The sequence below is a fragment of the Sporothrix brasiliensis genome, assembly GCF_000820605.1.
Source record: "Sporothrix brasiliensis 5110 chromosome Unknown Cont22, whole genome shotgun sequence".
Classification (NCBI taxonomy): domain Eukaryota; kingdom Fungi; phylum Ascomycota; class Sordariomycetes; order Ophiostomatales; family Ophiostomataceae; genus Sporothrix; species Sporothrix brasiliensis.
In genome coordinates this window covers 2,108,698-2,120,687 of record NW_024467141.1, presented here as the reverse complement: position 1 = coordinate 2,120,687, position 11,990 = coordinate 2,108,698, and the positions used below count along the sequence as shown (strand labels likewise).

General features: G+C 58.1%; 7 protein-coding genes across 7 annotated transcripts; 4 read left to right on the top strand and 3 right to left on the bottom strand.

Moving 5' to 3' along the window:
- Positions 1-11: 11 nt before the first annotated feature.
- SPBR_08641 (uncharacterized protein) lies at positions 12-832 on the top strand (the record flags this gene model as incomplete). Its single annotated transcript, XM_040766879.1, has 2 exons — positions 12-133; positions 265-832. 2 exons carry the CDS (start codon positions 12-14, stop codon positions 830-832), a joined length of 690 nt encoding a protein of 229 aa, XP_040614884.1.
- An 807-nt stretch (positions 833-1,639) lies between these two features.
- On the top strand, positions 1,640-2,551 carry SPBR_08610 (uncharacterized protein; the record flags this gene model as incomplete). The annotated part of the gene is made up of 2 exons (XM_040766848.1): positions 1,640-1,731; positions 1,819-2,551. 2 exons carry the CDS (start codon positions 1,640-1,642, stop codon positions 2,549-2,551), a joined length of 825 nt encoding a protein of 274 aa, XP_040614883.1.
- Positions 2,552-3,385: 834 nt separating this feature from the next.
- SPBR_08681 (uncharacterized protein) lies at positions 3,386-4,075 on the bottom strand (the record flags this gene model as incomplete). The annotated part of the gene is made up of 2 exons (XM_040766919.1): positions 3,386-3,867; positions 3,934-4,075. The coding sequence occupies 2 exons, from the start codon at positions 4,073-4,075 to the stop codon at positions 3,386-3,388; spliced, it is 624 nt and encodes a 207-aa protein (XP_040614882.1).
- A 55-nt stretch (positions 4,076-4,130) lies between these two features.
- SPBR_08473 (major facilitator superfamily transporter) lies at positions 4,131-5,473 on the bottom strand (the record flags this gene model as incomplete). The annotated part of the gene is made up of 2 exons (XM_040766711.1): positions 4,131-5,312; positions 5,393-5,473. The coding sequence occupies 2 exons, from the start codon at positions 5,471-5,473 to the stop codon at positions 4,131-4,133; spliced, it is 1,263 nt and encodes a 420-aa protein (XP_040614881.1).
- Positions 5,474-6,627: 1,154 nt separating this feature from the next.
- Positions 6,628-8,188, top strand: SPBR_08407 (membrane protein TMS1; the record flags this gene model as incomplete). The annotated part of the gene is made up of 2 exons (XM_040766645.1): positions 6,628-6,678; positions 6,740-8,188. The coding sequence occupies 2 exons, from the start codon at positions 6,628-6,630 to the stop codon at positions 8,186-8,188; spliced, it is 1,500 nt and encodes a 499-aa protein (XP_040614880.1).
- Positions 8,189-8,903: 715 nt separating this feature from the next.
- SPBR_08591 (uncharacterized protein) lies at positions 8,904-9,863 on the top strand (the record flags this gene model as incomplete). Its single annotated transcript, XM_040766829.1, has 1 exon — positions 8,904-9,863. The coding sequence occupies one exon, from the start codon at positions 8,904-8,906 to the stop codon at positions 9,861-9,863; it is 960 nt and encodes a 319-aa protein (XP_040614879.1).
- A 250-nt stretch (positions 9,864-10,113) lies between these two features.
- SPBR_08354 (uncharacterized protein) lies at positions 10,114-11,802 on the bottom strand (the record flags this gene model as incomplete). Its single annotated transcript, XM_040766592.1, has 1 exon — positions 10,114-11,802. The coding sequence occupies one exon, from the start codon at positions 11,800-11,802 to the stop codon at positions 10,114-10,116; it is 1,689 nt and encodes a 562-aa protein (XP_040614878.1).
- Between the last annotated feature and the right edge of the window lie 188 nt (positions 11,803-11,990).

Below are 11,990 nucleotides of genomic sequence, written 5' to 3'. Positions count from 1 at the left end.
CCCCTCTAGATATGGACCTTCTCCGAGACATCGAACAGGCCTATGCGGGCTTTGCACCAAGACACCAGCACCATGACGACCTCGCTGGCGGTGTCATTGTCTACACGATGAACAATCTGGGGGGGGCCTGTATGTACCTAGCTCGAACCGAGCTACAGAGCAATGACTGTTACCTCCTGCGATTCACCCTAGATGACTACGCGAGGCATGTCAACCCCTTCCTCCCTCCCTCTTGCAAACGGTCGACTGAGCTGACTGGCGCAGATTCTTCACGTCGGCGTATTACAACACGCCCGACAGCATGGCACGGCCAGATCGTGCCCAACTCTTCAGCACGTACTCGTCGCTACTCCACCAACTACGCAGGGGGCTCCCTAGGCGCTTTCATTCAACGCTGGACGCTCTCATCCCTCAAGTCCCGATCCTCTTTGATGAGAGCTGGCCGCTTGTGCCTCACCATGTTGACCTCCTCGAGAACAACATCCATGTGGACAAAATTACGGGCAGGATGCTGGGCATCTGCGACTGGAGAGGCGCCGAGGTTGGTCCGTTTGGGATATCATTGGGGGGCCTCGAGACCATGCTGGGGGTCCGAACCACGTCTGGGGACTTTTGGCGTTACCACCCCAATTTCGAGGAGCTCGAACACCTTTTCTGGGACAGACTGTTCTACTATCTGGGGGGTGAGAGAGGTGTGTCTGACGTGGACAAGGAGCGCATCAGGGTTGCAAGACTAGTTGGCCTCTTCTTGGCCAATGGCTTTCAGAATGGCGTGGCGGCCACAGAGGAGAGCGAGGACTTGCGCTTTCTCGGTGCCGTCGTTCTCAGATGATATGCGGTGCCCGTACTTACCTTGTCCACTTAGATTGAGATTGTTATTCATAGTTACACAAAATCACCGATGGTACCACCCTTTGCAGACGTGTGTGTGCGAGTGGATGTGGGCGGTCGTGTTTGACGCAAGGACCTTCGGGGTTTGCAACCCGCCTTCGTTAACGTGTGTGGCAGCCTATAGTTGACCTGCGTGACAAAGGAGAACGAATTAAGCGGGACCGTGCTGCCGTCCGTGGTCATTCTGCGGCTCCGTGTGGGTCTTTCCTACAATGAGGCAAATATACGGACTATGATATCAAGAAATTGAACGAAGATGTGACTGTAAAGATGGTGGCCTGCAGCGATATCTAATTGGGCTCAAAAATCGCTCACATGCAGAGAGTTGGGTGGTAGAGTCTTACCATGCTGCTGGCAAACTCAGCGATGGGCGATGGGTTTGTGTCTCAGGCGGGGCCTCGAGAGTCGAGAGCACGACCTCGACCGTATCTGTGCATGCATTCATATCGAAACGTGCAGGGTGACAGCTCGAGCTACAGCGCTCCAATGTTTGGTAGTGGGATGGTGATACCTCTCTGTGTCGCTGTGTCTCTCTCTCTTTTCAAGCAGAGACGACTTGGCTCTCATCTTCAAGCCTATGGTTGATCGGATGGGAAGGATATAAATACCCCGACTCTTTCGATCAAAGGAGTATATATTTGTTTTCTTTCAGCATCAGAGCCTAACTCTACAGACGAACCATCTCCTCAGATTTTTCTCAATTCAATTATTCATTTACCATATACACTCGACTCACAACCAAGCAAAAATGGCCACCGCCGCTGTCAACTACCCTTTTGCTGCTATCCCAGGCATTGGCCGCGCTCTTACGGAGAAGGACTTGTTACTCTCTAACGAGATGTGGGTTGCAACAACTACCTACAAACGGGCCGCTACAACTCCAAAGCACCTGCTGACTTCATGTATTTCTTTCTTTCTCGCACACAGGTACAACGGCCTCACCCCCATTGAGAAGCAGGTCAGGCTCCAGGGCTCTCATGATGACCACATCAACGCTTTGCTCGCCATCATCAAGGGCCACGGCATGGACAGCGTCTTCGGAGTTCACTCACTCCATTGCCATGATCGGGTCCCCGAGAAGACGATCCGCCTTGAGGCCGACGCAACTGGCGTCGAAGGGATGAAGTGGACCAGGGCCACGCCCATCATCGACGCGCTTCTTGCCCAGGACAAGATCCACGCTACCTTCTATAAGGTCGAGGCCAACGATTTGGTTCCCTTCGAGTTCGGCGCGGGCCCATCGCCCCTTAAGGAGCGCGAGATCCCCGCGCAGTTCATCCCTGACATGGCCCAGTACCTCTGCGAGCACGACCTAACCAACCTCATCGCCATCGAGGTTGGCGACTTCACCAAGGCTCCTAGCGAGCGCCCCAAGCGCACGTCCGAGCTGGAGGTGGTCTGGGGCACCATCGAGAAGCTCACCGTCGTTCTGTCATACGATAAGATGGTCGAGGGAGTCTCGAATCCAGTCCCCACGGGCTGGAATATCCAAGACCAAGACCCGGAGGAGTCCGGCCCTGGCCCAGGTGAGCATTGGAATGAGGCCACAAAGTCCGATGGCACAAAGACCCACAAGGTCCATGTCGACAGTGTCGAGCCCGTCACCCCTCAGCTTCTTCATACCGCTCTTGTCGACCAGGGGTTCATCAAGGTTCTCTAATCGCCATAGGCCGCACCACTAGAAGAGTTAACAACTTCGATAGACCAAAGGATTATCCATTATTGACAGATGAATTCGTACTAAACACACACGGGACACGTATTATTAATTTGATAAAAACGCGTTTAGTCTCACACATAAAAGAATATGTGGGATAATTTACATGGCATTTTACAAGAATAGCAGATCGTGCCTTCGTCCAAGCCGAAGGAAGGCTGGTCCGACGACCGCATCGGCGCGCCGCGACGAAACCGGACGGACAAAGGCAGTGCCCACACCAGACATTTGTTTCTTGCTAGGGATTCTCGTTAATGCGAAGCGACAGGGGGGACGAGGATGCTGTCAATGTTTGTCACGTTGGATGTACATTACAGGCATGGACTCGCTGTCGGGTCCGCGGCCGCCGGGGTAGCCCGACGCCTTTCCTTTTTAGACGCGCCTTACATGAAGTGGCCTGTAGTGACACGACTTTTACAGGCCCAAGGCTTGTGTAGCGTTTTGGCTCTAAAGGGAGCGTGAAAAGGCGTATGCAACAACATGCCATCGCCACAGTGACGGCATTCATAGGTATATTTTTCAATTTGATCTTGTATGAAAACACACTATTTAAAGAGCCTTATCGATCGCTAATAAAAGGACACATGCTGCTTTGTGCATGCAAAAAAAAAGATTTATCCCAGAATGTAAGCTTTGATATTCCAACAACTCCAGACAAGGCCAAAAAAGGAAGACAGAAAGATTTATGAAATGGACAAAGTGTGAGGCATTGTGTAGGCGAGAGAGAGAGAGAGAAATGCTTGTTGATAGGAAGAGATGAGCAACGACTAGCAGACATTAGTCTTCGAGACTGCGCTTGCCGGCCTCCTTCTCGCGCTGCTTCTGCTGGTGACGAATCACAAACAGCGTCACCGCGAGGCCGAGCCCGCAGGCCGCCAGCGTCACAAAGTACGCTGCACGGTAGCAGGCGAGGCCGTCGTCGCAGGACCGCTCGCCCGACGGCTCGACAACCGAGTGGGCGTCAAACACGAGGCCGTAGAACAGGTTGAAGATGTTGCCAGAAACAACGGGCGACAGGGTCATGAAGCCCCAGTTCTGGGAGAGGCCGTGGATGCCAAAGGCCTCGGCGACAATGGATGGAAAGACGCCGAACAAGAAGCCGTAGCCGAGACCGGACAGACTCGAGACAAGGCCGAGGAAATGCGGGTTGGTAATGTTGATGGCGAAGAGCTGCGCGGCGACAAAGATCGTGGCCGCGATGACGAGACACCAGACCCGGCTGGCGTGCATCTTCTTCACCAAAAAGTCGGAGCCGACGCCTGCACCCTGTCAGCCACAGCCAAATGCAGGTGATTAGAACGTGAAACAGCGGAAGAGCCACTCACCACTGAGAAGACGGCCGGCAAAACTGCCAATCGACAGGATGGATACGTGCATTTGCTGGTGTGCAATGAGGAAGCTTTCGTCAACAGACTCGTCGTAGTGCTTCCACAGGGCGTTGGCATCGTGGCCAATGTTGCTGGACATGTTAGAGCGTTCACCGGAAAGAACAAACAAAGTAGACGAGCGAACGCCGGGGGACCTACTTGATCGTCATCAGGCCGATACCAGCGAGAATGCCCATGATGGCAAAGAACTGCCAGAACTCGACGTTGCGCAGCAGCTTCCAGCCTCGAATGTCTACACGGTGGGATTGGTCCATATCAACACTGTTCTGCAGCAGAATTTCGCCGGGCAGTGATGACGCTTTCGACACGAGGGAGGACGTCTCGTCCATCGGATCTTGGTCGGCATCCTCCGCGGCAGGCGGGGCAGCAGAAGGGTTGAAGGCGGACGCGGAGGTGGAAGCGGAGGTCGAGGCCGAGGCCGAGGCACTGCTCGAGCTGCCGTTCTCGTGGCTGATGGAGGCGTACGTCATGGCCGTCGACCGCGGTGCCTGCGGCGAGGACAGGTCGCCGTCGTTGTCGTCCACGCCCTTCCGGACATCCTCATCCTCGTCTTGTCCTCGCGTCCCTGCACCCTCTGTGCCCCGGTCTGCTTGGTCTTCATATGCGCCGTAGCTGCCGTGGGCATGATCATCATCGTCATCGTCTAGTGACCTACCAGGTTCTTCGGTGTGTTGATAGGAGCGCCCGCGCCCTCCACCGCCGCCGCGTCGGGCCAGTTTCGCCTCCTCGGAAATGGTCCGGCGCAGCTGCTGCGAGTCGCTGAGCGCATCGTCGTCGGTGGCCCCCACAGCGTGGTAGTGGGAGTGGCCGGTCGCGGGTGGCAGCACGTGCAAGAAGAAGAAGCTCACAAAGGTGAGGACAAAGGTGCCAATGGCCAGCAGCAACAAGAAGGCGCTGGTGTCGCCGGGAACGATGAGCGACCCAAACAGCGCAAAGAAAAAGGCGCTGAGGCCAAAAGCGGCCAGCGGGAAGGCGGTGGCCGTGCCGCGGTGGTGCGGCCAGTTGAGCGCCGAAGTCTTGACGGCCGCGGCAAAGGCCATGCAGCCGCCGAGGCCGGTCAGATACGAGACGAGGCACAAAAAGACCACGGACCCGGATCCTCTAACAAAGGCCTGCCGCAGCGGGAAGTAACCCAGAGCCAGCAATATAGAGCCGGCAATGACTGCAGGACGCGGGCCTCGCGAGTCGATGAACATGCCGATGGGCACGCCCATGGAGTACATGCCCAGGTTCCCGGCGAGGCCGATCAGGTTGGACTGGGTGGCGGACAGCTTGAGCTTGTCGGCGAACTGCGGCGCCCATGCGGAATATACGTACTGGAGACGAGAAAAAAAAAAGACATATGTTAGAGATGGCTCATCCTGCCGACACTGTTCATTCCGACGCCGGGACGTACGTTTGTTCCGCATGCTAATGAGATGACAGTGGCAGCCACGCTCGACACAAGGCGTGCCCGGTGGTCTGCCTGGTCGTGCATCTCGAGGGGCGCTGGCTAGGCTTGCCAGCTAGGTCGGGGGCGGGATGCTGTGCGAATCTGGGGCGGCGAAGACGACAGCAGACGGAAGGCTGTCTGTCCGTCGGAACAATGGAAAGTAGTACAGAAATCAAAGGTGGTGATATCGTAAGATCATGGCAACGAACGACTGTTGTCGGAGAAAGGCCGGTTTCGCCGGCATTCGGCAAATCGTGCGCCGAGGAAGGGGGCGGGCGTGCACAAGGAAGTGTTGTTAGAACGTCGGCAGCGGCCGATGTGCGTGCGGCGGTGACACGATAGCTGCGCGAAATGGCGAATTGGATGGCTGCTGATACAGACGACGAAACGGAGATGCGGTGAAAAGGGATACTGAGAGATGCAAAGAAGAAGAAGAGAAGAGAAATAAAGAAGGAAAGAAAGAAAGGGCGGAAATAAAATCGAAACGGGGAAAGAGCGGCTGAGGATACTGATGCGTACAGCTTTCGGATCGTTCTTGCTGTCTCATCCCTTCCTTATCGGCAGTCCACAGGGGGAAGGCGCTGGCGCAATCTCGTGGGTTGCAGCTTTGGGAAGGCGTGTAGGTGGTGGTGGAGCACGAGCACTGCGGATGGGTCGCAGCTGCCCTGCAGCGCGTGCACTTTGCTCTTAATGTGCACTTGGCTCCGGTCGGAATGGCTGTTGGCATTCCGATATGGGGACGGTGTTGTGAGACCGATACAGGAGGACTCAGGACGAGTGGCACCCGTTGCAGCCAATACAAAACGCCCAGGACCCATACTTGCGACTTGGGTCCCGACGCTGTTGCGCAAATTTGGATACTCTCGTTGGAGATTCATGTGATATGTCATGTGACAACAAATGATCACGTGCACTTTTGCATTGGAAACATGGCGCTGGAATGACCCACTCGGGCGCAGCGCTTCAGGTCTGCCTTGTCCATAGTGCCTGCCTCCTCTTTCGGCGCCTCGCCACTTTCCTCATTCCTCGTCATCTTCTTCAACACAACATCACCACATCACCACATCGCAAACGGGTCGTCTACGCCTTTCCACGAGCTCGGACACCCTACTCCGAAACGATACAGCCATCGTCTGCCTTCTTTGACAAACGCCAACCTCTCCGACTCTGCCGGTCGCCCCGCAACGCCAGCCGCCAGAATGGGCGCTCTTCTCTCGTTGCCGCTTCTCGCGGTACCGAGTGCGACAACGGTGCGTACAACGGCCGGCTGTTCTCTTCTGCGGGGACGATTTCTGACATGCGTGTTTCTAGGTCCTCTCGTTTGCTGCCAGCTGCTGCGGTGCGGCGACGTGTTCGATGGTGTGCAGCGCCTGCGGGAAATGCGGCAACAGCGTGGCCACGCGCATCGGCTATGCGCTCATCCTCCTCATCAACTCGATCCTGGCGTGGATCATGGAGACGCCGTGGGCCGTCAAGAAGCTGGAACACCTGATGCTCGACTACGTCAAGATCAACTGCCCGACGGGCCAGTGCTACGGCTGGCTGGCGGTGCACCGCATCAACTTTGCGCTCGGCCTGTTCCACCTCATCTTTGCGGGCCTCCTGATTGGCGTGTCCTCGTCGAAGCAGCCGCGGGCGGCGCTGCAGAACGGCTACTGGGGCCCCAAGATCATTGCGTGGCTGGCGTTTATCGTGCTGTCGTTTTTGATTCCCGACGAGTTCTACCTGTTCTGGGGCAACTACGTGTCGCTCGCGGGCGCGATGCTCTTTTTGATTCTCGGCCTGATTCTTCTCGTGGACATGGCGCATTCGTGGGCCGAGTACTGCCTGGAGCAAATTGAAAACACCGAGTCGCGTGTCTGGCGCGCCGTGCTGGTCGGCTCGACGCTCGGCATGTACCTCGGCTCGATTGCCATGACGGTCCTGCAATACGTCTTCTTCGGGCGCGGCGGCTGCTCCATGAACCAGGCGGCCATCACAATCAACCTCATTCTGCTGCTGGTCGTGTCGGCCGTGTCTGTGCACCCCACCGTGCAGGAGTACAACCCCAAGGCGGGCCTGGCGCAGGCGGCCATGGTGGCGGTCTACTGCACGTACCTGACCATGTCGGCCGTCTCGATGAAGCCCGACGCGACCGAGGACAAGCACTGCAACCCGCTGCTGCTGGCGCAGGGCACGCGCACGACGTCCGTGGTCATTGGCGCCATTGTGACGATGCTGACGGTGGCGTGGACGACGACGCGCGCGGCGACGCAGACGCTCGGCCTGGGCGGCAGCCGCACGGGCGGCATCCGCCTGCCCGACGACGACGACGAGGACGCCGCGCACGACGGCAGCAGCAGCTACAGCACCCACGGGCTGGTGACGACGCAGCCGTCGCGCCGCGAGATGCGCGCCGAGGCGCTGCGCCGGGCAGTGGCCGAGGGCAGTCTGCCGGCGGACGCGATGCTGTCGGACGACGACGACGACTCGGACGACGAGGACAGCGGCCGCGGCGGCCGCGGCAAGTCGGGCGACGACGAGCGCGGCAGCACGCAGTACAATTACACGATGTTCCACATCATCTTCTTCCTGGCGACGGCGTGGGTGGCGACGCTGCTGACGATGAACTACGAGGACTCGACGCGGGACGGCGACTTTGCGACGGTGGGCCGCACGTACTGGGCGACGTGGGTCAAGATTGTCAGCTCGTGGGGGTGCTACGCGCTGTACATCTGGACGCTGGTGGCACCGGTTGTGCTGCCTGATCGGTTCGAATAGTCGGGGTGGCGTCGATATGTTGAAATGTGTCCTTTGTGTTGCCTTGTGTCGCCTTTCTATTTTTTCGATTTGCCATTGTCCTTTTGGCGTTGGCATCTCACTCTCTGTATTATGCATTCGTTGAGCGCGTCCTTGCAGTCTTTATCTAGGTATATCAACTTTCTTTTGTCGCAATACTATCCCAGTGTGCATTATTTTCAAGGTCCTTTCCGAGGGCGAGCCCGTAGCTCGTTTGTTCCCCACGTTACTATTGTCGGTACAACGTACTCTGTAGGTGGGAGATCAATAGCGTCAGTACATTGCGACTTACTTGACTTACTGAGGCCTGCACACTAAGCTCGATTTAATCGGCCTTACGTTTCACAAAGTGAACGGCATCGAATAATGCATTCGTTGTCTATGGATATGTCTTTTCCATTCAGACTCCAGACGAATGCCAGTTTCCAGTTTTCAATCTACAATATCATTACCATTGTTGGCCACATGAACCGAACAGAAGTGCTGTTGATTACGAGCACATAGTACAGATTTATATATATATATATATGTATTGATCTCGAGCTACGTTCTGGTGATGAGGGTAGGTCTTTATTCCAAAGTGTACCACCTGCAGCGTCTGCTCCACGTCACGACCTAGGTCCTTGCGTGAGGCGACGACATGAACAAACGCAACCGGTAACTTCATTTCACAAAGACCACCTCTCCGAGTACGACAATGAACGCGCATGTTAGCCATGTCGGCAAGACCGACAAGCCAGAGGACGGCAAGGACGACAAGGACGGGCCCCTGCAAGCGGATATGGCGTTCACCAGCGTCGCCGATGTCTTCAAGCAACTCGAACGCGCAGCCAAGGCCATGCCCGGCCAAGGACGCTTCGATGGCCTTGTGTTCGGCAACATGTCACCCGCCAATTTTGACGTTTTGAGCAACGAGCGGGACCGGCGCGAACGCCACCTGCGCCTCTTTTTCTTGCCCGACCAAGAGATTGCGATTGTGACCGTCCCCAGCGCGCCTCACGAACAGGCGCACAGTCGGTTGTACACGTTGGTGGATCGCCAGCTGTTTGCAATGGGACTTGATCCAGAATGGAGGGGCACACAGGCGACTCGGTTCTCGTTGCCTGGTGGCGGTGGCCATGGTGAGGGAGACTCTGGCGGCGGCCTACGACGGGGCAACAGATACAACAACCAACGGTGGCCAGCTCTAGTTATCGAAGCGGGTGTTAGCCAGTCCATGGCTGCGTTGCGCGCCAAAGGCCGCTGGTGGCTTTCAGCGTCCAACTTCCATATGAAGGTCGTTGTCCTGGTCAAGACCGTCATCCGCCGGTCCTTGATCACTATAGAGAAGTGGACCGCTGAGCAGCATTTTGGCCCGGAAAGCTACCGCCTTGGCGCCACAACCACGCGCGCGGCGACGCGTGCGGCAGCCGCTCCACGAGAACCCACGCGCCAGCAGCAGATGGAGATTTCGTGGTCCGGGCCTGGGCATATCCTTGACACGCAGCCCAACGACCGTGCAGCGGCGCTGTTCACCGTCGTCGGTGCACCTCTGGTGCTGCGGTTTGAGGAGCTTTTCCGGCGCCCACCTGTTGCTTCTGACGGTGAACGTGATATCGAGATATCCGAGCACGACTTGAAAGACTTGGCTAGCCGTGTATGGGAGGACGTCGAGTGAGAGAGGCGGTGGAGTTTGGGACATTCTGGACGAGGAAAAGGACAGAACTAAGCAGAGAAAGAAGAAGAAAATAGAAATTGAAATATGCAAGAAAACCCTGATCGTCTTGCAGTGATAGTTCAATTTCAATCTGTGTTTTTACTATCATTTCAAAAACACCATTGTAGTATTATTATTATACAGTGTCCAAACCAAATAATGTGTTGAAAGAGCTGCTTCGCTTTAATTGGTTATTATTTTGAAGTATATGTCATGATGACTTTGCCTTCGCCCGCGTGTCTCGCACAACATGAAAGTTGGCCACGCCGTCGTTGGCCAGCTGCGCGACAAGTTGGTGCTCCCACGCAATGTAACCCTCCATGGCCTCGCGGTCGTTGCCTGTGCCCTCGTAGGGCCGCTTATAGACGTCAATCGGGGGTGACAGCCAGCGGGCGTTGCTTGTGCCCGTTGCCGTCTCCAGAGGCAGCGCGGCGCTCGTCCAAGCAGCTGTGCCGCCGGCCAGGAACAGTACGGTACGCGGCGCCACGGCGTCCCGTGCGTCGACGAGATTTGCTTGGGCGACGATGCCATCAGGCGATGTAAGAACAATCGGGCCGTCGCCTTGGCCTTGGCCGTGGACGCGAACAAGAGCCTGCAGGTCCCGCGCGAGCTCTGGGCCCGAGGCATGCCAGGCACCGGGAATGTGGCCCTTGCGGTAGGCAGGACTGCGCGCGAGGTCGACCACTGTGGCGCCTTTGTTGTCGAGCAGCGCCTTGAGGTCGTCAGCCGCAACGGCAACGGCACCTTCGGCAGGCGGTGGAGGCACAAATGCGGGAGCATGCGGTGCTGGACCAGGGAGTGCGGGCAGCGCCGCCGCATGATCAAAGACGTAGACCTCCCACCCCAGCTGCAGCAGCCACGAGGCGGCCATGCGTGCGCGCACACCGTCCGTGTCATACAAGACAGCCCGGGCACCGCGCACGCCCATCCACTCGTCCGTGGCTTGGACGAGCTGGCCGCCGGGCGCCGACTGGAAGCCGGCAGGGTGGTCCACGGCATACTCGCTGGGATCGCGCACGTCGAGCAGGTAGAGCGTGCGCTCGTCGGCGCTGTGCGCGGCCAGCAGCGCCAGAAGCTGCGGTGCCTGGACAATGGGCACGCCGACATGCGCGGCCCAGGACGCGGCGTGTTCGCGTGCGCGGCGGACGCCGTCGTCCGAGGGCGGCGGTACGCGCGCGGTCTTGCCCGTTTCGAGCGGCGGCAGACCACCGCGCGCCAGATCCTCCAGGGTCCAGCCAATGGTGCCGTCGCGCAGGGCCACGACTTTGTTGGAGATGGCCGCATTGACGAGCGACTGGGTGCCAATCAGGCTGCGCGTGCGGCCGGCGCAGTGGACGACGACGGTCGTGTCGGGCGACGGCGCCGCGTCAAACACGCGGTAGAGCAGCTCGCCGCCGGGGCAGCTGCGGCCGCGCGGGATGCTCATGGTGTTGTACTCTTCGAAGCGGCGCGCGTCCAGCACGACGACGTCGCTGTCGGGGCGGCTGAGCAGCGCGTCGAAGATGTCGCGCGGCGGGGCCGACGGCGTCGCGCGGATGGCCTCGACGAGCTCGCCAAAGGCCTTGGAGGGCACATTGACGTCGCGGTAGAGCTCGCCCACGTCTGCGTAGCCGGCGAGACCGCCTTCCAAAACGGAAATGTCCCGGTAGCCCAGCGCGGCGATGCGCGGGACGGCCCGTGCCGCATGGCCCTCGCCGCTGTCGTACACCACCAGCGGCACCGACGGCCGCGGCACCAGGGCCGGCAGCCTGGCTTCCAGCTCCGACACGGGCACGGTCACGGCAAACAGCGGGTGCGCGTCGGCATAGGGGCCTTCTTCGCGGACGTCGACCAGGGCGACCTCCAGCCCATTGGCCCAGCGGCGGCGCAGCGCCTGCGGGGTCGTTGTCCGGAGGGCCATTTTCGATACGACTCGCAGCTGTGTGCACAGCGGACGACAAAGCATCAATCACTTCATTCGGAGTCGATATTATGTATCCCTTTGACGCACTGCACATGACCCGTCTGCCACTGCATCGCGAAGGCTGCAGCAGATTCGCTTCGGACTTGCCAATTCTGGACGACCAACGATTTGTGGACCGCAGTGTA